The sequence below is a fragment of the Bombina bombina genome, chromosome 4, assembly GCF_027579735.1.
Source record: "Bombina bombina isolate aBomBom1 chromosome 4, aBomBom1.pri, whole genome shotgun sequence".
Classification (NCBI taxonomy): domain Eukaryota; kingdom Metazoa; phylum Chordata; class Amphibia; order Anura; family Bombinatoridae; genus Bombina; species Bombina bombina.
The window spans coordinates 948,442,730-948,469,969 of NC_069502.1; the positions used below are offsets into that span (position 1 = coordinate 948,442,730).

General features: G+C 39.5%; 1 protein-coding gene across 1 annotated transcript in view; it reads left to right on the forward strand.

Moving 5' to 3' along the window:
* The window catches only part of LOC128657571 (two pore calcium channel protein 1), a 291,641-nt gene that overhangs the window by 64,198 nt on the left and 200,203 nt on the right, over window positions 1–27,240 (forward strand). The window contains exon 4 of the mRNA XM_053711945.1: window positions 9,948–10,076. Within this exon, the coding sequence (XP_053567920.1) occupies window positions 9,948–10,076 (129 nt within the window). The remainder of the gene's footprint in view (window positions 1–9,947; window positions 10,077–27,240) is intronic.

The window sequence follows — 27,240 nt, forward strand, 5'->3', positions numbered from 1 at the left end:
GAATGGGTAATTAAAGTTAAAGTAAACCCTAGCGTTGTACAAACGCTAGGATTTACTATTGAAACAAATAAAGGGCACTTTCATTCATGAAGTATAAGATACTTCATGTAGAAAGCTCCTGTATTTGATTCAATCACTTGCCGCTCTTAGCTCCTACAGCAGAGCACGGCTAAAAAAAATGTTGGCTAAGAGGTGACATTTTCACCTCTTAGCCAATAGCAGTGCGGTAAATCCGGCTCCCATGGGCGCCAAGCTGGATTTACCGCACTGCTATTGGCTAAGAGGTGAAAAAGTCACCTCTTAGCCAAAATTTTTTTTAGCCGTGGGCTGCTGTAGGAGCTAAAATCTGCAATCGGTTGAAACAAATAAATGAGCTTTCTACATGAAGTATCTTATACTTCATGAATGAAAGTGCCCTTTATTTGTTTCAATAGTAAATCCTAGCGTTTATACAATGCTAGGATTTACTTTCACTTTAAGGGATTATCTGTCTTTTAAAACAACAAAAATTCTGGTGTTGACTGTCCCTTTAAATAACCCTTTATGTGCTGTGTTATTTGCTCTATAATTATACTGTTTTACAGTTTTTTCAACACTTATCTCAACTGTACCGTATTCTTATTGTTACTGTTTACCTTAAAGGGACATTAAACCCAAAAAAATTTCTTTCATGATTTAGAAAGAGCATGCAGATTTAAACAACTTTCTAAATTACTTCTATTAGCTATTTTGCTTCATTCTCTTGATATTCTTTGCTGAAAAGCATATCTAGATAGGCTCAGTAGCTGCTGATTGGCTGCTGCACATAGGTGCCTCATGTGATTGGCTCTTCCATGTGCATTGTTCTTTCTTCAACAAAGGATATCTAAAAAATGAAGCAAATTAGATAATAGAAGTAAATTGGAAAGTTGTTTAAAATTGTATTCTCTATCTGAATCATGAAAGAAAAAATGTGGGTTTAGTATCCCTTTAAGGATTAATCAGTTTTACATTGTGCCTGTTCTTCCCTTCAGGGTTAACTATTGTTGAGTGCTTTAAACTGCATATTTGTTTCTTTTTGTATCTGATACTCAAGCTAGGACTATGGAGCAAACTGGTGCAGCTCAGGCCTCTGGTTTGTCAGTTAATCATCTACAAAAGAGATCCCCTTATGCTTTAACCCCTTCTAGTTTGTGTTTGCTTTATAAGGATTCTCAGGTGTGTCCCCTTGCTCAGCTTTGTACCACATGTGCTGAGTCTATTATTGCGCTTTAGCATGTGCAAAGGGTATTTACTCTTTCAGAGTTGCTCCCAGAAGAGTTCATCTGAACTGTCTCCAGAACTGCTATTAGTGAGGTTGTAGGGACTATTAGTGAGGTTGTTGTTCATCAGGGACTTCCCTTAGAAATGGTCACTCTAAGTTACCCATTAATAATATGGGTGTCTCTGACTCTGAGGGCTTTTATTCTGACAATAGTCTCTCTGAGCCTCAGGACACTGCTGCTGTGGCAGAAGAGGTGTCCTTTAATTTCAGACTTGAGCATATTCATGCCTTATTGCGGGAAGTTTTATTTGCTTTATAGAAAGAGGATTGTCCTGCTACAGCCAAGCAATCTGTTTTTAAGGCTGCTCCTAATCAGCCTTCCTCTTCTCCTGCGCTTTTGTTCCCTCTACCAAATTTAAATATGTTTCCTCTTTCTTCTCTTATTAAAGAGATTTGGGAAACTGTTCCTAAGGTAGATGCAGTAGATGCAGCTATTTCCACTTTAGCCAGGCATACTACTATCCATTAGATTGAAAGCTTGAAGTTATTCATGGGTGATTCTTTTTGCTTGTAGGTTTTATTTTTCGACCTGACCTGCAGTCAGTGTCGTCTCTGCCACTGCTTTTTGGTGTGATACTGTGATAATCTTTCAGAACTTATTTCTGGGGAAACCACTCTGGATGAGATTCAGGATCGTATTAATTTAATTTGAAAAGCAAATTCCTTTATTTGTGATGCGGCAGTGGAAACGATTTGCATTCATTTTAGAATGCTGTTTTCGCTAGACGAGCTTTGTGAGAGAAAAAATAAATTTTTCAGAAAAAAATCTACTGCTTATTTGAAATTCAGAGTAGGTGTTAAATCATCACTTGTTAAAGGACCACTCAATGCAGTTGAATTGCATAATTAAGTACTTTTATTCAGTTTCTTTATAATGGTTTACTACTCAAATTATACATACATTTTGGTATTACTTCCTCTTTTTCTTCCTTGTTTTCTTTTTCCCCATTTTTCTTCAATATTCTGTTTGGTCTGTCTTGGTTCTGAGCTGATTTCCTCTTTCCTCTCTGACATTCTCCATTTCATCCATATTTAATTTTTTCATGATTCAGATAGAGCATGCAATTTTAAACAACATTCCAAGTTACTTCTATTATCTAATTTGCTTAGTTCTTTTGGTATCCTTTGTTGAAAAAAATAGAGGTAGGCTCAGGAGCTTGGAGCTAGCTGCTGATTGGTGGCTGCACAGAAATGCCTCTTGTGATTAGCTTATTGATATGTTCAGTTAGCTCCCTGTAGTGAATTGCTGCCCCTTCAATAAAGGACACAAGAGAATGAAGCAAAATTTATAATAGAAGTAAATTGGAAAGTTTTTTAAAAAGCTATGCTCCATCTGATTCGTAAAAGAAAAAAAATTGGGTGTCATGTTCCCCTTGCTCAGCTTTGTACCACATGTGCTGAGTCTATTACTGCGCTGAAGCCTGTGCAAAGGGTATTTACTCTTTCAGAGTTGCTCCCAGAAGAGTTCATCTGAACTTTCTCCAGAACTGCTATTAGTGAGGTTGTAGTTTGCTTGCCTCCAGCTGTTAAGCACAAATGTCTGCAAGGATTTGAAGGCGGTCCTTCTTTGGCTTTAAGTTCATCAGGGACTTCCCTTAGGAACGGTCACTCTAAGTTACCCATTAAAAATATGGGTGTGTCTGACTCTGAGGGCTTTTATTCTGGCTTTTATACTTCTATTATCTAATTTGCTTAGTTCTTTTGGTATCCTTTGTTGAAAAAAATAGAGGTAGGCTCAGGAGCTTGGAGCTAGCTGCTGATTGGTGGCTGCACAGAAATGCCTCTTGTGATTAGCTTATTGATATGTTCAGTTAGCTCCCTGTAGTGAATTGCTGCCCCTTCAATAAAGGACACAAGAGAATGAAGCAAAATTTATAATGGAAGTAAATTGGAAAGTTTTTTAAAAAGCTATGCTCCATCTGATTCGTAAAAGAAAAAAAATTGGGTGTCATGTTCCTTTAAGACCCCAAACCTATTCTTTCTCTAAATATGTGTCTCACTGTTTTTCTCAAATTATATCTTCCAGACATATTTCGAACTGATTTATTTTTTTATTTTTACCAATTACAACCCCAATTCCAAAAAAGTTAGGACAGTATGGAAAACGCCAAAAAACTGACAAAAAGAGTAATTTGAAAATTCAGTTCACCCTGTACTATATGGAAAACACATTATTAACACATTATTTGATGTTTTACATTGTGAATTGAATGTATTTTTGAAAATATACACTCCTTTCAAATCTGATGACTGCAACACAATCCAAAAACGTTGGGACAGTTAACTTTTTACCGCTGAGTAACCTCACCATTTCTTTTAGCAAAACACTTATTAAGCGTTTGGACACTGAAGACACAAGTTGGTTAAGTTTAGCAAGCAGAATATTGCCCCATTCATACATTGTATGTCTTTAGCTGTTCAACTGTATGGGGCTTTCATTGCCTTATTTTGGGCTCGAAGACAGGTCAGGACTGCAGGCAGGCCATGCTAGCACCGCACTCTCTGCTTATGCAACCATGTGCTTTTAATCCGGGCAGCTTGGGTTTGGCGTTGTCCTGCTGGAAAATGCAGGGACGTCCCTGGAAAAGACAACGTCTGGATAGCAGTATATGTTGCTCCAAAATCTCACAGATGAGCAAACACCCCCCCATACCATGACAGAAGCTGGCGTTTGGACCTGACGCTGATAACAGCTTGGATGGTCCTTTTCCTATTTGACACGGAGAACACAACATTTCAAAAACTATTTGAAATGTTGACTCGTCGGACCACAAAACACAATTCCACTGTGCTACTATCCATCTCAGATGAGACCGAACCCAGAGAAGTCAGCGGTGCTTCGGGACAGTGTTGATGTATGGCTTCTGCTTTGCAACGGGGAATGGTGTTGACTGACAAAGGTTTACCAAAGTATTCCCGAGCCCATGTCAGGATATCCATTACAGACTCATGACGGTTTTTGAAACAGTGACCTCTGAGGGGTCGGAGATCACACACATTCAGAAGTGGTTTTCTTTGGGGTTCTCTATAAATAAACCCAACCTGCTGTTGGGAATAATGTAAATGATGACTCATCGACCCATATCATTAGTTTCCCGTCTTTAACTGTTCAGGTTTTGGACACAATCTATGTTAGTAAAATAAGTGATTAATGATGAGGCTGTCGGGTATAAATTAAATCTGTATAGTTTGCAGATATGACCTCCCAAATGAAACAGGAAAACACAATAGTGAAGTCTGCTAGGAGAGAGGCAAAAAAGTAGGTACACAGTGGGTACTCACACTTTCTAGAGCTATAACTCAGTTCTTAGTATATAAGCAACAAGTTCAAAGGCCCACAGCTGCCCGAACATACACAGGAACTCCAGGAGATGCTTAAAATATTTATTGTTAAAAAAGGACATAAAAACAGATGAATAATCATAGGGACATAAATTAAAGCATATAAAAAAACTACTCACAGTTCACACACCATATATTGCATGTAAGGTTAGGCCACCAAAGCGGTTACGCTATGAAGTCCATTCCTTTAGTGAAGAAAACAGTCTGTACAATCCTTGAATATGCAATGTACATTTCACTGGTGTATGGAGAAATATTGATACCAACAAGGACATTAAAGGGGGTGTTTCATTTGTAGGCAGTCTGACCCATACCGGCTCCAAGATCTGCATAGAACACCAAGTAGCAGTTAGTGTTCTTTTGCTGTAGATTCGTGTTAACTTTGGACTTGTCCTGCTTAGCCTTTATCTCCTGTATCTACAGTATCATTGTTTTTAATACATTTTATTTGCATTATACAGTTGCTATCCTGAGTGTTACCTGGGGCTGATCCTTTGAAATCTTTTACTCCTGAGATCTCAGTTTAGCTCTCTTACATGTAAATAACATCTCAACAATCCTGGGATATACTGTGTTATTACAGGACTTCACTATTGCTTTTTTTTTTTACTTATAAATAATATTAGATATATTTAGATAAAATTAAGCACAGTGTTGAGCACATTCACATTATACTTTATTATTATTTATATTTTTGTTAGCTTTTACTGATTTGTGATTTTGTTGTATAACTGTGAAGACTGTTGCTCTTGAAACATCAAACAATTTGGTTGTTATGGTTAGAAACTCTCCTGCTAAATGGGCTCCCACAATTTATCCTCTTTCTAAATCTGACAAGTCACGCATTTCACCAACCGCTTGTACTAATCGCTGATGAACACATCTTTTACTACACTGGCATACATCCTAGAGAATATAGACAAATAATACACAAATTATATTAACTCCTATAATAAAGCAGTTTACATCTTTTTGTATAAACCCTTTAATTATTTCTGGGTAAGCTACTAATCTAACTCATTTTGACAAAAACTTGCCTTCCCCGGAAGCAACAAGCTCAAAATAAAACGTTGAAATATTTTGGATTCTTAAGAATCTCACTTTGAACTTATTAGTCCTTCTTATTCATGTGCTTAAAAGGACAATACACCCTATATATGTATCATGCACTTCCTTCTAATTAGAGGGAGGTGCAGGTATCTGAAGGAGAGTTACTGCACATATGCAAACATGTCAGCAATGGAATGTAGAGAAAACTAGATTTCAACACGGTGAGAGGGAACATCAGCTAACTTCAATACTATGCTTATAAAATGTATTTCATGTTTAATGTCCATTAGGTTTCATCACTGGATGACAATATATCTTGATATGGCTAAACTTCCCCCCCCCCCCAGTCACCCTCTTTCTAGGTTTTCACATCTTATTGTGCTGCAATTGTTTAAGGATGTGTTTTTATTGATTTTTTAAAGAAGGTTTAATAAATGACAGTTGCTCATTCTTTTTTATTAAATGCCTTTTTTGGGTAGACCACGATTTTAATTGTCAAAATCCACTACTTAACCCCTTAACACCGTTATGATGTTCCATGCCGTTCTAACAGCGCTGGGCTTTAACACCATTGGAACGGTATGGAACATCCTAACCGATCTGGCTAGGGTCAAATTGATTTAAATAAAATGGATTGAAATCACTAGTCATGGTTTTCATTTTTGGAATAATAACTTTTCAGATTATTTTCTGGTTATATTAGACCATTACTGATTTAGTTGTATATGATTAGATATGCATAGATAGATCATTGAAATAAATGAAATTATTGGGAGGTGAACTATCTCCAGTTTAATAGGTTAATCATTCATATTTGATCAACTTTTACACTGCACTTTATTGAGAGGAGAAAAATGATTACTTTAATAATAACAATTTAAATAGTTTTATTTAACTAAAACAATAACATTATATTTCATTTTTAATGCTTGCCCCACCCTCCTCACACTAAGGTCCTTGTGCAGATCTATTCCAAACAAACTTAAATTCAGTGAGCTTATTGAATCTTAGAATAGTTTGATTCTGTATACATAGATTTACAGGGGTGCAGTGGCAATAAATGGACAGTAAAGTCAAAATTAAACTTTTTATTGATTCAGAATTTTCCAATTTACTTCTCTTTAATGTAATTAATTTAATTTGCTTCATTCTCTTGGTATCCATTGTTGAAAAGCATACATAGGTAGACTCAAAAGCAATGCACTACTGTGAGCTAGCTGCTTGTTACTGTCTCACCCAATGTGTTCAGCTTGGCCCCAGAAGAGTATATCTCTCCTTCAACAAAGTATAGATAATTAACTCAATTTGATAATAGAAGTAAATCTGAAATCTGAAAATTGTATGCTATTTCTGAACCCCAAAAGTATTTAGGAATTATGTCCCTTTAAGGTCTAATTCTCAACTCTGTATGTTTATTTATAAAAAAAAAAATCTGTGAAGAAGGGGCATGTGATTTCTGTAGACAAATTTCCAGTTTTGAGAACTACAAAACCAATACTATGTTATTATATCTTCAAGATAGAAAAATTGCCCAAAATAATGTGGCAAAAACCTCTAGGAGAGCATAACCTTATTACAATATTACAGCCGTGTAATCTATATTTCAGTATGAATAACCTTTTAGATTATAGCATATCTTAAATATAAACTATCTTTAGATAGCTTTTTCCTCAAAAAACATTTTATTTTTTAAAAATCTGATTTTTAAATTTATTTTTTAAATCATTGATTCTTATCCATCCTGGATCTGACTTCCTGTGCTTTTAGAATGAGAACTCAGACAGGGGGGGCATACCTAGCATCGTAAGCAGTCCCCTATTAACCGTTGTCATCCTTGAAATCACGTTATCGCATCATTCCGATGTTAAACCCTTGGCCCCGGCATGAAGGGGTTAAATAATTTTTAAAGAAATATTTACATATCCATTGTATACAGTATATCTGAATCCTTCTGCAATTCTAGAAAAATATCCATGTAAAAAGCCTCTAAATCATATTTATTGTAGAGTTAGATCAGATCTAAATGAACTTGTTTTTGCAGAGATTAAGGAGTGTGTGATCTAAGATTAATTGCAGGCTAATTTTGTCAACAATATGAACCAAGAATAAATAAAAGATACCTTAAAAACAACTGTTACAATAATGCAAAATAGTTTTATACATATGGTGAAGTGTAACAAGCTAGTTTAAAAAGTAACCAATTGCAATAACATGTTGATTTCTATTTTAGAATATACTTATCCAACCCTAAATCACATTACTTAGTTTTGTCCATTGGACATTCCCTTACATAATGTAATTTCCTGGAAATAAATCAAACCAGTAAACACCTGAACTTCCTATCTATATTTTTTAGTATGGTTTTAATTGAGAACTAATGAGGGATTGTATTTCATCTGTTTATTTTGTACTGGGCTCCCTACTTTGAGGCTATGTGGACACATTCCATGAATTTTTGTTACTCTTTATATCTAGGAAAGAAGTAGTAAGGAATGTCCAGATTTTTCTGTAATTCAGCATTAAAGAGACAAATCTAGTGTTTGTTCATTTCCTTTAATGACTTTCTGCATGCTTTGTTTTCTTGCTAGGAAAACTTGGAATGCAAAGTTTTCGTATTTTTATTATTATTTTTGGTGTGATTTAAAAAACACTTTTTGTAAAGGTGGTACAGTTGGTAATATTTTTGAATGTTTTCCTGCACCATAGATAGATAGATAAAGAAAGAAAGATAGAGATAGATAAAGATATATATATATATAGAGAGAGAGAGAGATAAAGATATAGAGATAGATAAATATATATAGAGATAGATAAAGATATATAGAGATAGATAAAGATATATAGAGATAGATAAAGATATATAGAGATAGATAAAGATATATAGAGATAGATAAAGATATATAGAGATAGATAAAGATATATAGAGATAGATAAAGATATATAGAGATAGATAAAGATATATAGAGATAGATAAAGATACATAGAAAAAGATATAGATAGATAGAAAAAGATATAGATAGATAGATACATAGAAAAATATATAGATATAGATTAGTTTAGATGGATAAGTATTGATAAGTATAGATAGCTATAGATGAGTTTTTATGGATACATATTGTTAAGTATAGAAATATATAGATTAGTTTAGATAGCTATAGATTAGTTTAGATGGATAAATATTGTTAAGTATAGAACTATATAGATTAGTTTAGATAGCTATAGATTAGTTTAGATGGATAAATATAGAGAAATATAGATTAGTTTAGATAGCTATAGATTAGTTTAGATGGATAAATATAGATAAGTATAGAAATATATAGATTAGTTTAGATAGCTATAGATTAGTTTAGATGGATAAATATAGATAAGTATAGACATATATAGATTAGTTTAGATAGCTATAGATTAGTTTAGATGGATAAATATAGAGAAGTATAGATAGATATAGATTAGGATAGATAGATACACATTAGTTTAGATCTATATAGATTAGTATAGATAGATTAGATATAGATTTTTACATAGGTAGATAGATACAGAGATTAGTTTACATAGATAGATACAGAGATGGATATATAGAACGATAGTGTAGGAAATAAAAAAGTGCACAAAAAAGAAACAAGGAAAAGACATATGGTGTAGTTTATCCTTAGAATATTTTTTTTAAGTAAATCCCAAACAAGAACCTGCTTATCTGATTATACCTCATTGTCAGAAAGTATATCCAATGACTGGTGGGGAGTTTAGATCTTTTTCTGTGTTAAAGATGTAATGTGGAGAATCATCCTAGTTGTCACTGTGTGTCCTCAAAATGAGAGAAATGCAAAAAAAGCTTCTAGTGAATTGTTTAGTTCATTGTAGTTCAAAACGTACGCTCTTTGTGATTGCACCACAAGAATCATCTATTAATATACATATCTATTAATCAAAACGCAAATGCATGAGAGGATGTGTAGAGCTTCGAATACTAGTCCCTTACAAAAGTTAAATCATGGAAAAGTTTTTAGTTCAAACAAAAGAATTCCATACTCTGAATAATCTATACTGGATTTTAAAGGTCTGGAGTTGAAAGTAGTGGCCGGCATCTAAACTCTCCACGGAACATCCGCAAATTACATCGCTCCAACAAATCCTTATGCGTTTTATGAATGAGACTTCACTTTGTCAGGGGAATATATTCACATTTTATTGATAGAATTAAAAATATTACATAGAAGATGATAATTTTATTGATTTATTTTTTCGTTTGCAGGCTACATCGATAGTTGAGGTCATATGCCTTATGGGTTTTTTATGTCGTCTTGTACATTTCAGTATGGTCACTCCTCGTAATGTGTTCTGGAAAGATACAAAGAACATATGTGTAATGGCTACAGTAACGGTAAGTCAATACAAATATAATTCTAGGGGAAAAAAATCAAATAATAAACATATGTGTGTGTAATATGTTAAAAATATGTATTTTTTTTTATTGAAAAGAAAAAGAGAAAACATACTTACAAATTACGAGCATGTAAAAACAAGAATTTTGACAATGATGTTCAATACATAATCATATACATGTGGAACAAGAATATACCAGATAAGAGTAGAGATATTTTAAAACATTTTTCCTTCATTTCTCTTTCACAGCTCCTCTTTATTTCCCTTCAACTTCTCTCCCTTTCTTTTCATTTTTTTCTTTGTTTTTTTATTGAACTTCAGTAGAACAAATTATTAACAACGTTTTAATGAATATTGATCTATGACCTTTAACAAACTAACCTTATACTAAAAAGATCAAGTATTTTCTGAGTTAAACACAAAAAAAATAAGAAAATAAGACTTCCATGGTATTGAGGGGGGAAGAGGAAAAAAAAAAGAAAAAGGGGGAGATCCTCTCTCCATACCTCTCTCGTCCATCCAGTATCGCACCTATCATTTTTTTTAAGCAATCCCCTAGACATCTGTAAAAGCTATAGTGTCACGCAATCAATCATTATACAATAATGACCATTCACCTCTTATGTGAGCGTTTAACATGTGTTCTGTTCGTAGGAAGGGAGATAGTATCAGTTTTTGTTTTGGTGCCTCTAAAGTTTTTATATAGCATTCCCATTTCTTTAAAGGGACACTGAACCCAAATTTTTTCTTTCGTGATTCATATAGAGCATGCAATTTTAAGCAACTTTCTAATTTACTCCTATTATCAATTTTTCTTTGTTCTCTTGCCATCTTTATTTGAAAAAGAAGGCATCTATGCTGTTTTTTTTTTGTTCAGACCTCTGGACAGCACTTTTTTATTGGTGGATTAATTTATCCACCAATCAGCAAAGACAACCCAGGTTGTTCACCAAAAATGGGTCGGCATCTAAACTTACATTCTTGCATTTCAAATAAAAATACCAAGAGAATGAAGGAAATTTGATAACAGTAGTAAATTAGAAAGTTGCTTAAAATTTCATGCTCTATCTGAATCACAAAAGAAAAAATTTGGGTTCAGTGTCCCTTTAAGAAAGTTGCCAGACGTTGTATTGTATCCAATTGAGTATCATGTTTCTCAATGAGTAGATGTGTCCACAAATTGTGAGTAAAATGAACTACCTTGGGACTTTTTTTTTTATCTATCCACAAAGATAAAACACAATTCCTAGCCAAAAAAATATCAAGGTTAAAGTTGGGCATAACTTATTAAAACTAACATCCCAGTCTAAGAAGCAAATCATCTCCAAATTGATTTTTAGTTTAACATTAAACGTTCTTAGTAACCAGTATTGTAGCCTACACCAAAAATTCCTAATTCTAAGGCAATCATAAAAGTAGTGGTAAAAGTCTGGGGCAGGTAACGAACACTTGACACATTGATTACCAATCAATTAGTTCCAGTGTGAGATACGCTTAGGGGTGAGATAATCTTGATGTAATTTACGTGTTTGAGATTCTCTAAGCTGAGAGGACAATGTGGCTTTTTTGGTATTTTCTAAACTAGATTTAAGAATTGGGACTGTTATGTTACCAATCCTCAGTTTCTATTTTTCTAGGAGGACCTCTTGTAATTCCAAAGCTTTTCTACATAGTAATGTTTGATAAAGTAACGTGATTGAGTAATGTCACATTTTAAATGCAACATGTGTAACAGCAAAGGGTGAGGAGCTCCACAATTTCTCATTTTTAACTTGAGACTATTAATGTAATGTCTTGTCTGTAAGTAGGCATAATACTGGGTTTGTAGTATATTAAATTGTTTACTCATTTCCTGAAAGGATTTCACTGTGTGGGAAGACTGATCCAGAAAGCTCCCAACTGTGCTGAGCCCCTTATCCTCCCATAATCAAAAAGGTAAAGATTCCGAGCCTGATGGAAAATCAATATTACCCACCAGGGGTATATATTTGGGAGAGGGTTGAGCGGTTTTCAAGTATTTAAAGGATAACTTCCACGCTCACAATGGGTCTTTATATAAAATATTGTTTTTCACCAATGTAGTAGTTTGCATGGATCAATGTAAGGATGTAAGGAAGAGAGGAAATAATAATATTCCCTAGAATTGCTTGTTCTAAGTGTTTATGATAAAAGTGTGCTGTATCTAGTTGCCAGTCAATTACTAGCCTAACAAGGACAGCCCAATTATACAATCTAAAATCCGGCAATCCTAAACCACCATCAGAATAGGGAAGACTAAGTTTTTCCGCTGCGATACGTGTTTTTTTGTTTTTCCATATAAAACGCTTAATAGCTCGGTTAAGTATTAGAAGATCTTCACTATGAAATAAAAAGGGTAACATAAGTAGAGTGTATAAAATATGCGGTAAAGTGATCATTTCAATTAAGTTAATACGACCTGATAAAGTTAGTGGCAGCACTGACCAGCTATCAAGCTGTTGGGAAGCCTGTGTGCATTGTCTATGGATATTAAGCTTATGAAGGTAATTTGGCTTATGATGGAGAAGGATACCTAGATAAGTTAAAGATGAGGTGACCACTTTAAAGGGATAAGTCATTCTGCTGTGTGGTAGTTTCTTTAGCCATAATATTTTGGATTTTTACATTCACTTTGTATCCTGAAAAGGTACCAAATTTTGCTATAATAATTAGAATATTGGGAATAAAACTTGAGGAATTATCTACAAAAAGCACCATATCCTGTGCGTAAAGCGCTAAGTGATATGAGTCATTTAATATTATTTCCTGTGTAAGATTGGCGTAATTTATTAGCCAAAGGCTCCAGGGCCAAATTAAAGAGAAGGGGCAACCTTGCCTGGTTCCTCTTTGTAGGGGAATATCATCTGAGAAAAAACCATTAGCCATTATTCTTGCCAAAGGGGTAGTATAAATATTAGCTACTGCCTGTAAAAAGGGCCCTGAATATTGAAAAGTTTCATTGTATTCAAAAGATGCTGCCATTCAACAAGATTGAAGGCCTTCTCTGTATCCAAAGATAACAGGAAGGCCTCCTTTAGCTGACTATCTGCATCAGTCATTGTCTGACGGTTTAGTATATAATTGTCTATAATAATTTTCAAAACATTAAAGAATATCCTGGCTTTTAGTATGAGTTTTCCCCTTATGAGAGATAGAGGCTATATTTTTATTAGTAAATCTTTTATTTACCAAAGAGGCCATGAGTCTACCTGATTTATTTCCATAAGGTAGGTAAATAGAGTTCCTCTTAAGAAGGCCCTGAGTTGCTTGGTGTTCCAAGAACATATCTAAGGACATCTTTGCTGTCACGTAGAGATTAAAGTGAGAAGTAATTTTGGTTTTACGATAAGTCTAATATGTATTAGCTACTTCTTTGCTCAAAGAGATAAACCTCTTTTGTATGTTCTGATGCATATTTTCTACATAAGAAACAATATTACCAGTCAGAACCGCCCTGGCCATTTCCCAAAGCAGTTCTGGAGTGGAATTATGTTCTTTGTTATCAGTGTAAAAATCTGACCATGCATGCGAGAGAAATTTGCGAAAAGTGTCTGTTCTATATAGATGGGCAGGAAATCCTAGTGTATTTCTGTTCGAGATTGGGCCCTCAAAAGCAAACACCAACTCGATCGGAGCATGATCTGATAAAAGAACACTATAAATCTTATCTGAATATACATTGGGAATTAGAGCATCAGATATTAGCCTTAACCTTTCAAAAATAATGTGAGTTCATGTTCAAACTGATGTAAAAGTCTATGGCCTCCAAATTGCAGCTGCGTGGTAGACAAATAGAACATGTATGAGTGATTTGCAGCACAGGGCAGTTGAGTTATAATACCAGGGCTCTGTGGGTGAGTAGGGATGCTTGTGTCGAATGTAGTATGATAGAAATGTTATCTCACCCACAGTTGTAGCCACAATCTCTTTGAAGCCGGGATCCCCTCTGCAGAGTCGCTAAGCAATGTGCCGCTTTAGGAGTTATTGCGTGTCCAAGCGAAAACCACAAGCCAGAGGCTCTTCACACCCCACCGGATCTAGCAACTGACGTGCAGAGCAGTTCCCTGTCCAGGCAAGGGGGTCTTATAGATTAATGGTAGGGTGTTAGCCAGGTTCTAGCTGTAAGCCAGGTTCTAGCTGTAAGTGCATCAGCTCCCAAGATGGCGGCGGTCCGTTTTCCCGCCTTAGAGTGATGAGAGTAGTCGCAGTGTATGCAACTGGGGAGAGGTTCCAATGCCCCAAAATGTACCGAGCAAAGTTAGGTCCGAGTTTGTGTTCCTCAGTAAGTCACCCGACTTGGTAGAAAGGTCCAAATTTGATGGACATGAATTGAGCGCTCACTGTAGCGCTACAATATTGTTGATCGTTCCAGTGAGGGAGGGATGTTTCTTCTCCTGCGTTAATTATATTCCAGACACATTCAGTGTAAGGTAGAACACACTTTTAAGCAAATGCTTCCCCCAGAAAAAGGATATTTAATCTTTAGTCTGGAGATGCAGGGAGAGTCTTTCTGCAAACACATTCAGACTCATATTAACAGCTCCTAAGCAATCAGCATTGACGAGTTTTGCTGCCTGCTTTTCTTCACTCAAGTCCATGTCAGAAGTGCTGCTACAATCTGTCAAACTTGAAGGACCATGTTTCTGTTCCACGGCGTAGATTCCGGTAAGATCGTTTCAATTTTTTTTATTTAAAATAAAGTTTGTTTTTTTCTGTAGGTCTCCGCATATCGTACTTTAGCTATGGAGGATTCTGATTCATTAGAGGGTTCTCCCTCTATTTCAAAGAGTAATGCTTATTTATATTGTGATGGAGCTCTGGATTATCCACCCTCTCAATTATGTTCCATATGCCTTTTGATAAGGGGATTATATCAAATAAGGTTGACATGTTTGATACCACTGAGCTGCCCACCTCTGATGAGTCCTCGTCCAGTGAGGTGCACACCCTACATGCATCTTTTTATACACATGCAGCTTCCCATTGCACTGCTAATCCTCCATCTGGAGGGAGCCTTTTTTCACCAGACGTTACTGCGCAGTTTCATACGGCAGTGTCTGCGGGCATTAGTGCTTTCCCTCGCACTGCTAAGCGCAAGTGAAAGGTTAAATCTTGCACTCCTGCCCAGGGGGGCATCATGTAATTCGTCGGATATATCTGATCGGTTATCTGAGGATGAGGTTCTCCCTGAACTTTCAGGGATTGGAGTCTGCTGCATATAATCCTCCGCCTGTGGAGGATCCAGTTTTTAGATTTAGGACAGAACGTTTACACTTTCTACTAAAGGAGGTTTTGACTACATTAGAGGTTTCAAAGGCCGAGCTGCCAGACGAACCTCTGGGTCCTAAATTTGAGGGCAATCTTTATTAAGGACGAGTGGGACAGGATTAGATTCCACTTCCCTGTCATCTGCCTTTTAAAGATCCCGGTTCCGGGCTCTCTATGAGGGTGGGTTTTCTTTTCTCCATCCCTACTTGGTTGTCGCTATTTTTATGCCACACTTAATTCTAGCCCGTGTAAGGATAGTTCGTCGTTCATAGAGCCACCGGATATAAGGATGGAAACTCTGTTAAAGAGGGTGTTTCGACCTAGGGGATATTTTCTTTTACTGGCAGCGCTTGTTGCCACAGTTGCTGGTGTGGCTTCCTTTTGATGCGTCTCCTTCTCGAAATTGATCGAGGTGGAGGGTTCCCTCAACATTTTTGAGAAAAGAATTATGGCCTTCTGGGTTTCTAATTCTTCTATCTGTGCTGTTATTACACAAATTAATTAGTCTAAGGCTAAGACTTCAGGTTTTCTGTTCAGGCTGCTTAGACTGATAGATATAACTTCTAAGTCTAGTATCTTTGCCTCTCCTTTAAGGGAAAGAGTTTGTTTGACTATCTCCATGGTTTCAAGGGCCAAGGGTGCCTTCATACCGTAAGATAAGGAGAAGAAATCTAAGGGACAAAGTTCGTATTTTCATTCCTCCGCTAAGCCAGAGCAAACCAAGAGTTCTTGGAAGCCGGCTCAGTCCTGGAATAGATCCAAACAGAGCAAGAAGCCCACAGAGACTAAGTCCGCATGAAGGGGCTGCCCCCGGTCCTATTTTGGATTGTGTAGGGGCAGACTGTTGCTCTTTCAGAGGCTTGGTTCAGGGACATGCCGGATCCTTGGGTCGTGGAGGTCATAGCTCAGGGTAACAAGATAGGTTCAAATCTCATCCACCCAGGGGCAGATTCATCCTCTCAACCTGTCTTCAAGACTAGGAAAGAGGGAAGCTTTTCTGGAGTGCGTAAGGGATCTGTCCTGCTTTAGAGACATTGTCCTAGTACCTATCGCAGAGAGAGGTTTGGGATACTATTCAAACATTTTCATGGTCGCAAAGAAGGAGGGAACTTTCCATCCAGTTCTGGACCTAAAGTGCTTAAACAAATTTCTAAATGTCCCCTTGTCAAGATGGGGACAATAAGGTCCATCCTTCCCTTAATTCAGGAAGGGCAGTTTATGACCACTATAGATCTGAAGTAGGCATTCCTTCACCTTCCAATCCACAGGGAACACTTCCAGTTCCTCAGGTTTGTGTTCCTGGACCAGCACTTCCAGTTCATTGTACTTCCGTTTGGTCCAGCTACTGCTCCAAGAATTTTTACGAAGATTCTAGGGGCTCTTCTAGCAGTCGCCAGAACCCGGGGTATAGCAGTAAGTCCCTACTTGGACGATATTCTGGTACAAGCACCATCATTTCGTCTGGCGGAAGACCATTCGGAATCTCTCCTGTCTTTTTCGATCCCATGAGAGGGAAGATAAATAGATAAGAGTTCTCTTATTTCAAGCAGCAGGGTGGAATTCTTGGGCACGATAATAGACTCCATAGACAGTCCAGAGAGGTTGCGAGCTAGCTTCAACATGTCTTGCCCTCCAGACTTCCTTAAGGCCATCTGTGGCTCAGTGTATGGAGGTGATTGGTCTCATGGTTTCCAGCATGGACATCGTTCTCTTTGCCAGGTTCCACCTCAGGCGTCTGTGCATGCTGAGGCAGTGGAACGGCGATCATTTGGATCTGTCTCAACAGATTTCTCTGGACAACCGGTCGAGAGAATCGCTCTCTTGGTGGCACTGTCCGGATGGACATCCTTTTTAAGACCATCCTGGGTGACTGTGACTACAGGCACGAGTCTGTCAGGATGGGGAACTGTTTGCGGCGCCAAGAAGGCGCCGGTTCTGTGGACGCAGGAGACCTCCTTCCTGTTCAACATTCTAGACCTTCGGGCAATAATTAATGCTCTGAAGGTTTGGCCCCTACTGGATTCGTCCCAATTTATCTGATTCCAATCAATTTAACCTCGGTGGCTTACATAAACCATCAGGGGGAACGAGAAGCTCCCTAGCAACCATTGAAGTAAGTTCTCTCTCTCCCTCCTCCCTATGTATTTTTGTTGTATTTTACTGTATCCTGATTGCTCTGTTTTCATTTCATACCTACCCCTATCCAGCTAACCAGCCCACCCACCTTCCTACTGTATTTATTGCTGCTCCCAGCACCATTGAAGTAAGTTTTCTCTCTCTCTCTCTCCCTCCTCCCTATGTATTTTTGTTTTATTTTACTGTATCCTGCTTGCTCTGTTTTCATTTCACACCTACCCCTATCCAGCTAACCAGCCCGCCCACCTTCCTGCTGTATTTAATGCTGCTGCCAGCACCATTGAAGTAAGTTCTCTCTCTCTCTCTCCCTCCTCCCTATGTATTTGTGTTGTATTTTACTGTATCCTGCTTGCTCTGTTTTCATTTTACACCTACCCTATCCAGCTAACCAGCCCGCCCACCTTCCTGCTGTATTTAATGCTGCTACCAGCACCATTGAAGTAAGTTCTCTCTCTCTCTCTCTCTCTCTCTCTCTCTCTCTACCTCCTCCCTATGTATTTTTGTTGTATTTTACTGTATACTGCTTGCTCTGTTTTCATTTCACACCTACCCTTATCCAGCTAACCAGCCCGCCCACCTTCCTGCTGTATTTAATGCTGCTCCCTGTGCGACTGCGCAGTGGACGAGCGCAGCGGGCGCACCGAAGGCACGCCAAAGGCAAGGGTGCCAGCGCCACAAACTTTGGCTCCAGAAACTGCCGCCACTACGACGCCAGCACCCTCCACGCGCTCAACACCGGTAGATTGTTCGCCTGCCACCACGCATCCATGACCAACACCTTTGGACCTTTTACCTGCCGCAACTGCTCCTTCCCCTCCCTCCGGATCACAACCCAGCCAACTAACCCCCACAAAAACAACCGCAATTACCTCAATTGCATCCTCCTCAACACCCGCTCCATCCACAGGCACGCCCTCGAAATCTGGAACCTGCTAGACTCCACCTCCCCAGACGTCGCCTTCCTTACCGAAACCTGGCTAAACCCCACATCAGCGCTGGACATCGCCACTGCAATACCCGAAGGCTACAAGATCTGACACAAAGACCGCAGCAACCGACCTGGAGGAGGCGTCGCCATCATCCACAAATGCACCATCCAAGTCACAACCAGCTCTGACGACCACTCACCAGGCCTAGAACACCTACACTTCAAGATCCAGGTCAACCCCAACACCACCCTCCGCGGAACCCTCATCTACAGACCTCCCGGACCTCGTCCCGCCTTCTGCGACTCCATCACTGACCACATTGCACCTCATGCCCTCGCCTCAACGGACTACATCCTCCTCGGTGACCTCAACTTCCATCTTGATAACCCCAATGATCACAACACCTCCACCCTCCTGGAAAACCTCGAAACCATCGGACTGAAGCAACTTGTAAATTACCCAACCCACTCAGTGGGCCACACCCTCGACCCGATCTTCTCCTCAGGCAACCACATCTCAGTCAATAACATCACCAAACTCCTCTGGACTGACCACCACTGCATACACTTCTCCTTCAACAAACCCACCACCCACCTCCGACAGTACCACCCGCCCCGCAGAAACTGGAACAACATCACCCAAGACCAACTACACCACACCCTAAACAAATCCTCCCCACCTACTTCCACAGATGCCAACGCCTCCGCCCGCAACCTCCACCTTTGGATTACAGACAGCTCCAACATCCTCGCCCCCTCAAAAAAACGTCCAGCTGCCAAACCACCAACAAGGCCGGCTGGCTCACCCCAGCCCTTCAGGACTCCAAACGCCACTGCAGACGATTGGAAAGAGCCTGTAGATCCAGCAAGACCCTTCTGGAGAAAGCAACCTTCTAAGGAAGCAATCACCACCCACTACCACCTCATAAAATACGCCAAAAAAACAGCCATCCAAGACAGAATCAACTCTAACGCACACAACAGCATGGAGTTGTTCTCAGTCATCAAGGAATTCTCTAAACCCAACAGCGACACCACCAACATCCCACCCTCCCAGGACCTCTGCAATACCCTCGCTGCCCACTTCCACCGCAAGACCCTTGACATCTATGACAGTTTCACACCTCATATCTCAACCTCCACCACCCACTCCCCTACACCCAACGACACCCCTCCCGAATTTGCCCCCCCACACCACACACAGAATATCTGGTGCCCCCTCACCACAGAGGACACCATCAGAATCATGAAATCCATCCACTCCGGCGCACCCTCGGATCCATGCCCTCATCACATATTCAACAAAGCAAGCAACACCATCTCCCCTGAACTCTGCCGCACCATCAACTGCTCCATCAAAACCGGCACCTTCCCGGATGTCTGGAAGCACGCAGAACTGAAACCCCTGCTGAAGAAACCCTCGGCAGACCCCACAGACCCGAATAACTACCGCCCCATCTCTCTACTCCCCTTTCCGGCCAAAGTCATAGAGAAGTCCATCAACTCACAACTTATCGACCACATTGAACCCAACCACACCCTGAACCACTCCCAATCCGGCTTCAGAAGCAACCACAGCACCAAGACCGCCATCGCCGCCACAGACGACATCCGTGCCATGCTCGACTGAGGAGAAACTGCCGCCCTGATCCTCCTAGACCTCTCAGCAGCCTTTGACACTGTCGACCACAACACCCTCCGCACCCGCCTACACGACGCCGGCATACGCAGCAAAGCCCTGGAATAGATCACCTCCTTCCTCACGGGCAGGACCCAGAAAGTCAGACTCCCTCCCTTCGTCTCCAAACCCACACCAGTCAACTGTGGTGTACTGCAAGGCTCTTTGCTGAGCCCCACCCTGTTCAACATCTACATGGCCCCTCTCGCAGCCATCGTCCGACGCCACAACCTCAACTTCATCTCCTATGCCAGTTAATCATCTCCTAACCCAGTTAATCATCTCACTCACTGAAGATCCCACCACCGCCAAAAAGAACATCCACAAAGGCCTGACAGCAGTCACCGCCTGGATGAATGACATCCAGCTCAAACTGAACACAGACAAAACCAAAGTCCTCCTCCGCGGACCCAATAAATCTGCATGGGATGACTCCTGGTGGCCCACAGCCCTCGCTCACCCTCCAACACCAACCAAGCACGCACAAAATCTAGGCTTCATCCTGGACTCATCACTCTCCATGAACCAACAAATCAATGCCATCACCTCAACATGCTTCCACTTCCTCCACCTGCTACGAAAAATCTTCAAGTGAATCCCTACAGAAACCAGGAAAACCGTCACCCACGCCCTTGTCAGCAGCCGCTTGGACTACGGCAATGCACTCTACGCTGGCTCCACCATCAAACTCCAAAAGTGACTCCAACGAATACAGAACGCATCAGTCACACTCATCCTCGACATCCCTCTCCAATGCCCCATCACCGAACACCTAAGGAACCTTCACTGGCTCCCCATCAACAAGAGAATCACCTTCAAGCTCCTTACCCATGCGTTCAAGGCCCTACATAACATCGGACCCGAATACATAAACCACAGCATAAATTTCTACACCCCCGCCAGACAACTACGATTGACCGACCAAGCACTCGCAGTCATCCCCCGCATCAGCAAATCCACAGTGGGCAGAAGATCCTTCTCCCACATAGCAGCAAAGACATGGAACACGCTCCCGCTGCACCTCAGATAATCCACCTCCCTTACAAAGTTCAGAAAGGACCTCAAAACCTGGCTCTTCGACTGAACGCCCATCCCCTCCCCCCCTCCTCCTATCTATATCACAACTGTTCGCTGTCAGCGATCTACATTCCGGGTGTGGACATCTGGGAAGCGGATTTTCTCGGCAGACAATCCTTTCATCCTGGGGAATGGTCTCTCCATCCTGAAGTGTTTGTGGAGATATGCAACAGGTGGGGAATGCCGGAGATAGATCTCATGGCGTCCCGTCTCAATACCAAGCTACCCAGATATGGATTGAGGTCCAGGGATCCTCAGGCAGAGCTAATCAATGCATAAACAGTGCCTTGGAGGTTTAATCTAATTTCTCTTTTCCTGCCCTTCCACTCCTTTTTTGAGTGGTGGCTCGAATCATACTGGAGCAGGCATCAGTGTTACTGATTGCTCCATCGTGGACACGAAGGATATGGTTTGTGGATCTAGTGGAGATGTCATCATCTCCTCCTTGGAGGTTACCTTGTTGCAGGGATCTGCTGGAACAAGGACCTTTTCTTCATCAAGATCTAGATTCTTTGAGGCTGACTGCGTGGAGATTGAACGCTTAGTCTTAGCCAAGAGAGGGTTTTATGAGAGTGTTATTGATACTCTCATTCAAGCTCGTAAGCCGGTTTCTCGTTGCATCTATCATAAGTTGTGGAGGTCCTACTTATTCTGGTGTGAAGAGCGTGGTTTGTTCTGGCACAAAGTAAAGGTTGCCAGGATTCTTTCTTTTCTCCAGGATGGATTCGAGAAGGGCCTCTCAGCTAGTTCCTTGAAGTGACAGATTTCGGCCCTGTCTGTCTGCTGAGCTTCCGGATGTACAGTCTTTTGTTAAGGTTCTGACTAGGATCAGGCCAGTGTTGAGATCTAATGCTCCTTCTTGGAGTTTAAATCTTGTTCTTAAAGTTGCAACGGGCAACGTTTTGAGCCTATGTATGAGGTTGACATTAAGTTGTTGTCTTGGAAGATTCTTTTTCTACTAGCTACTGCTTCTGCGCGCAGAGTCTCTGAGATTGCTGCCTTGCAATTTGACCCTCATCTGGTGTTCCATGCTGATAAGGCTCTTCTACGAACTAAGTTAGGATTTCTTCCTAAGGTTGTGTCAAATCGCAACATCAATCAAGAAATTGTAGTTCCTTCCTTATGTCCTAATCCTTCTTCATCGAAGGAACGTTTACTGCATAATCTGGATGTGGTTTGTGCCTTAAAGTTCTATCTTCAGGCTATGAAGGAATTTAGACAAACTTCTTCTCTGTTTGTTATCTATTCTGGGAAGCGTAGGGGTAAGAAGGCCTCTTCAACTTCCTTATCTTTTTGGTTGAGGAGTATCATCCGCTTAGCATATGAGTCAGCGGGTCTTAAAGGGACAGTATACTATAAAATAGTTTTTTCCTTAATGTGTTTCAAATAACTTTTTTTTTTAAGATGCAGAGTATAAAATGCATGAGATTTACTTTTTTAAGGCTTATTTGTGTATATGAATTAGCTGATTTTGTGTTTTGAAGCCACAGCCTAATAAAATGGGTTGAACTTGTATGTATAATCAGATCTCATTACTTTATTACATTGTGTAAACATACCTGCTTATTTAACTTTATATCTGTCCATAAACCAATCACCAATACTTGGAGAGATTAATGGAAAATTAACATTTTATTACCTTATCGCTTCTATAACCCAATGGGAGTGTAATTTCTTCTACTGGCTGTGTTAACACAGCTTGGCCTCAAGGCCAAACACTTTCAGGATGGGTGGGGATACCACAGGCTAAATAAACTATTTCAAATGCCAATATAAGGTTAATGGAAATACTTGTAAACAAATTAATACACTCCAGCAGGTAAAGTGGATCATTGGGAACAAATTAAAGGGGAGAACAATTTTTTAGTAAACTGTCCCTTTAAGCCTCCTCAGAGGATTATGGCTCATTCTACGAGAGCAGTGGCTTCCTCTTGGGCTTTCAAAAATGAGGCCTCTATGGATCAGATTTGTAAGGCGGCTACCTGGTCCTCCTTCCATACTTTTTCCAAATTTTACAAGTTTGATTGGGTTTTTTTTGCTTCTGCTAAAGCAGCCTTTGGGAGAAATGTTTTGCAGGCTGTGGTACCCTCAGATTAGGTGCCGCCTCTCTTTTTTACCCTCCCGTTAGCATTCAGTGTCCTCTGGAGCTTGGGTATAATTTCCCACAAGTAAGGAATGCAGCTGTGGACTCTCCCTGTATTAAGAAGGAAAACATAAATTATGCTTACCAGATTATTTCCTATCCTTCTGTACAGGGAGAGTACACAGCTCCCGCCCGTGTTCTCCGATGGGAGGCCCTAAATTTTAAATTCTTTTTTTTCACCCTGATATTTCTCCTACTGTTCCTTGTTCCCTCGGCAGAATGACTGGGGGATGAGGAAAGTGGGGGAAGTATTTAAGCTTTTGGCTGGGGTGTCTTTGCCGCCTCCTGGTGGCCAAGTTCGGTATTTCCCTTAAGTAAGGAATGCAGCTGTGGACTCTCCCTGTACAGAAGGAAAGGAAATTATCTGGTAAGCATAATTTATGTTTCTCTTGTAAGGTGTATCCAGTCCACGGATTCATCCTTTACTTGTGGGATATTCTCCTTCCCAACAGGAAGTGGCAAAGAGAGCACACAGCAGAGCTGTCCATATAGCTCCCCCTCTAGCTCCACCCCTCAGTCATTCTCTTTGCCGGCTCTAAGTAATCGGAAGGGTAAAGTGAATGTGGTGTTAGAAATGTAGTTTTTATTTTCTACAAGCAAAAGTTTATTTTAAATGGTACCAGTGTGTACTATTTACTCTCTAGCAGAAAGGAATGAAGAGTTCTGCAGGGAGGAAGATGATTTTAGCATGTTGTAACTAAAATCCACTGCTGAAACGAATTCAGTACAAGACTGAACAAGCAATGTACATGGATAGCACTCAACAATTAGATAGGTATATGTCAGTATTGGACACAGGATAGAAAGGATCCATGCAAGAACATTCTGTCTGCATAGAGACGTTTAAAACTTAGCTTTTATTTCACATTAAAAAACAAATTGAGACGGTACACACAATTAAAAACACTGTAACATGAGGGGCCCCCCAAGATGAAAGGGTAAGGGCTCTGCTCCAGATAGCAGTGGTACACAAAATAGGTACCCGGTACAATACAAGTGAAATATAACACTGGTCTCCTCCACCAGCCACTGTATTTGTTCAGGATGCACTAAAATTGGTTTGGGGTACCAAACAGTGGCTAACTAGGGTGATATTAAATAGCATAGGAATGAATCAGTATAGCTGAAAATATAACCTTTGAATACGATTTGAGTTACAAATATATGAAGTAAATAATGTCCCTGATAGTCAGTTGTGTGGACAAAAATAAGTCAATTAGCATGGGTTATTGGGTGTCTGTATTGATATTTACAAACAAAGTGGGATCAGTTGATACTTGACAATATTACGTGACCACTGAAGGTGTATATCTACTGATAGTATTCAACTATCACAGTGCCCAGGTAATAGAACAGGGTATATGTCCTAGTAATTGGTATTTCAGATCTCCAACCATCAGAGTGTGGTCGTATAGATTGAATTACACACCTGATGGGGTATAGTGGTAGGATACATTAAATACACCCATAAAATGAATTTTATATTCTTAAAGTCAATATTTATGGTACCATATTGATTGGGTTAACATATATTTATACCGTATTGTTCCGCATATAGGCCGCACTTTTTTCCCTTGATTTGTAGCTTTAAATGTGCAGTGCGGCCTATATGCGGGGCGCGGCCTATAATCGGGTGCATATCGGCAAATTTGTACTTGCGCAGTACAGCCGAACTTCCGGTGCACCCTGTGGCCTTATGGGGATTGTAGTCCGCCTGAGTTGGATAGTTTTGCAACATTTTGCAAAGGTAATTGGTTTGGATAATGAGCAGGACGCTCATATGCAGGAGCCACCACTGTGAAGATGTGTAAAGATGTGGTAATGCTGTGTAATACTGTGCTGAGCACAGTGTAATTTGGAGCTTGGGCTTATGAATGAGGAGGGAGGAAGTGAGTGGAGCACAAAATGTCCCATATGAGTCCGTTTTGCTACTGATATTGTCAGGTAAGAAAGTGCTTTTATCCCCATCACATCGTACATGCTGAAAATGTACCAGCACATAAAAAAATTGCAGCTTTAATATGTTAAAATAAAAAAAAGAAAAGATGCTGTACTCCTTAGTACTGGTAATTTCAAATGTGAAAAAAGTCTTTATTCAGCCATTACAGCTTTAATGGCTGAATAAAGTTTTTTTCACATTTGAAATTACTATTGTGTGCAGCATCTTTCCTTGTTTTTCTTTTTTCTATACTCTTGGGGAAGTGTAAAAGGATCCCCTGGGAGCTGACACCCTGCATTGGGACTCATTGCTTGACCATTGTGTGTGTTTTCTTTAAATTTTTTATTTCTTCAAAATGGCACCCAAACTTTAAGGGTGCGGCCTATAATCAGATGCGGCCTATATGCGGCACAATACGGGTATATAAAACCTAGAATTAGGGAGGTGCGGTGAAAATAAGAACAATCCCTAACACTAGTCCCTAAAGTAAAAATATAACTTATGGCTATTAACTGTGAATATAACTGCTGAGCGGTAGTTGTATAACTCAGTTGGTACAATATCATAGATAGCTCAATAGGTATACAGTTAGCATTCAAGTACAAGTTTTCGCTATAGTGAATAGGTGATGTAAGATACAGTACATTTTAGCTGTAAAGCAGTAAGGTAAGTGGTATAGCTAAATTTTATGAAGACACATAACCCTCTCCCAATTGATTTTGGGGGGATCACTAATAGTCAAGATTTTATTTATAGTAAAGATTTACCTATAACTATTAGCTATAAAAGTAACTACTGAGAGGTGATTGTATATCACTATGGGACCTACACCATAAAAAGCTGAGTAGGTGTACTGTTAGTATTCAGGTACAAGTTTCCGCTATAGTGGATAGATGATTTGAGACACAATACATTTTATTTCAACTGGGCGGCAGTCAGGTGTGTTTGGTGTAACTGAATTTTTTAGAAAGCACATATATATTGATAAAGCTCTTTTGCGAAACATGTTAGGGGGAGTTGGGACGCTTAGGTCCCTCTCCGGTTGTGTGTTTTAAAATTGCTGTAACGGCCCTCGTGGGTCTGCCTGTAGTGACGTAAACTTTGTTTGATATTCTTACTATTTGGCAGTCCCTTTATTATTACTTTTGTTCTGCTCCGATATCTTTGGTAGTTGTAATTTAGAAACGCTTCCTGTCTATGACAGGACGGTATAATAGGTAACATTATTATTATTTTTGTCTGGTATAAATCTCCCTGCCAATATACCTTTGGGAGCGCGACTCCAATCTTTATTTGCTAACTATATGGTTTAACCTTTATGCTCTTACACTGCCTGGTGTTTAATTAATTACAACCTTTGACTATGTAATTTTAGACAGTTAAGAGACATATATGAAGATACTCAGTTGTATCACCTTAGAGTTGGGCGGGCTATGTGGTGTCCAATTATACTCATTCTTAAAGTGATAACAGTGGTAGACAGTTAATTGATCCAACTTATACTGCATCTCTATATATATAGATATTTTATGTAAGATTAATATTATATAGAATTTGAATTGCACACGTGCAAGTATAGCTGGATCTCCTAACTATTAATGATCCCCCCAAAACCAATTGGGAGAGGGATATGTGCTTTCTAAAAAATTAAGTTACACCAAACACACCTGACTGCCGCCCAGTTGAAATAAAATGTATTGTGTCTCAAATTATCTATCCACTATAGCGGAAACTTGTACATGAATACTAACAGTACACCTACTCAGCTTTTTATGGTGTAGGTCCCATAGTGATATACAATCACCTCTCAGTAGTTACTTTTATAGCTAATAGTTATAGGTAAATCTTTACTATAAATAAAATCTTGACTATTAGTGATCCCCCCCAAAATCAATTGGGAGAGGGTTATGTGTCTTCATAAAATTTAGCTATACCACTTACCTTACTGCTGTACAGCTAAAATGTACTGTATCTT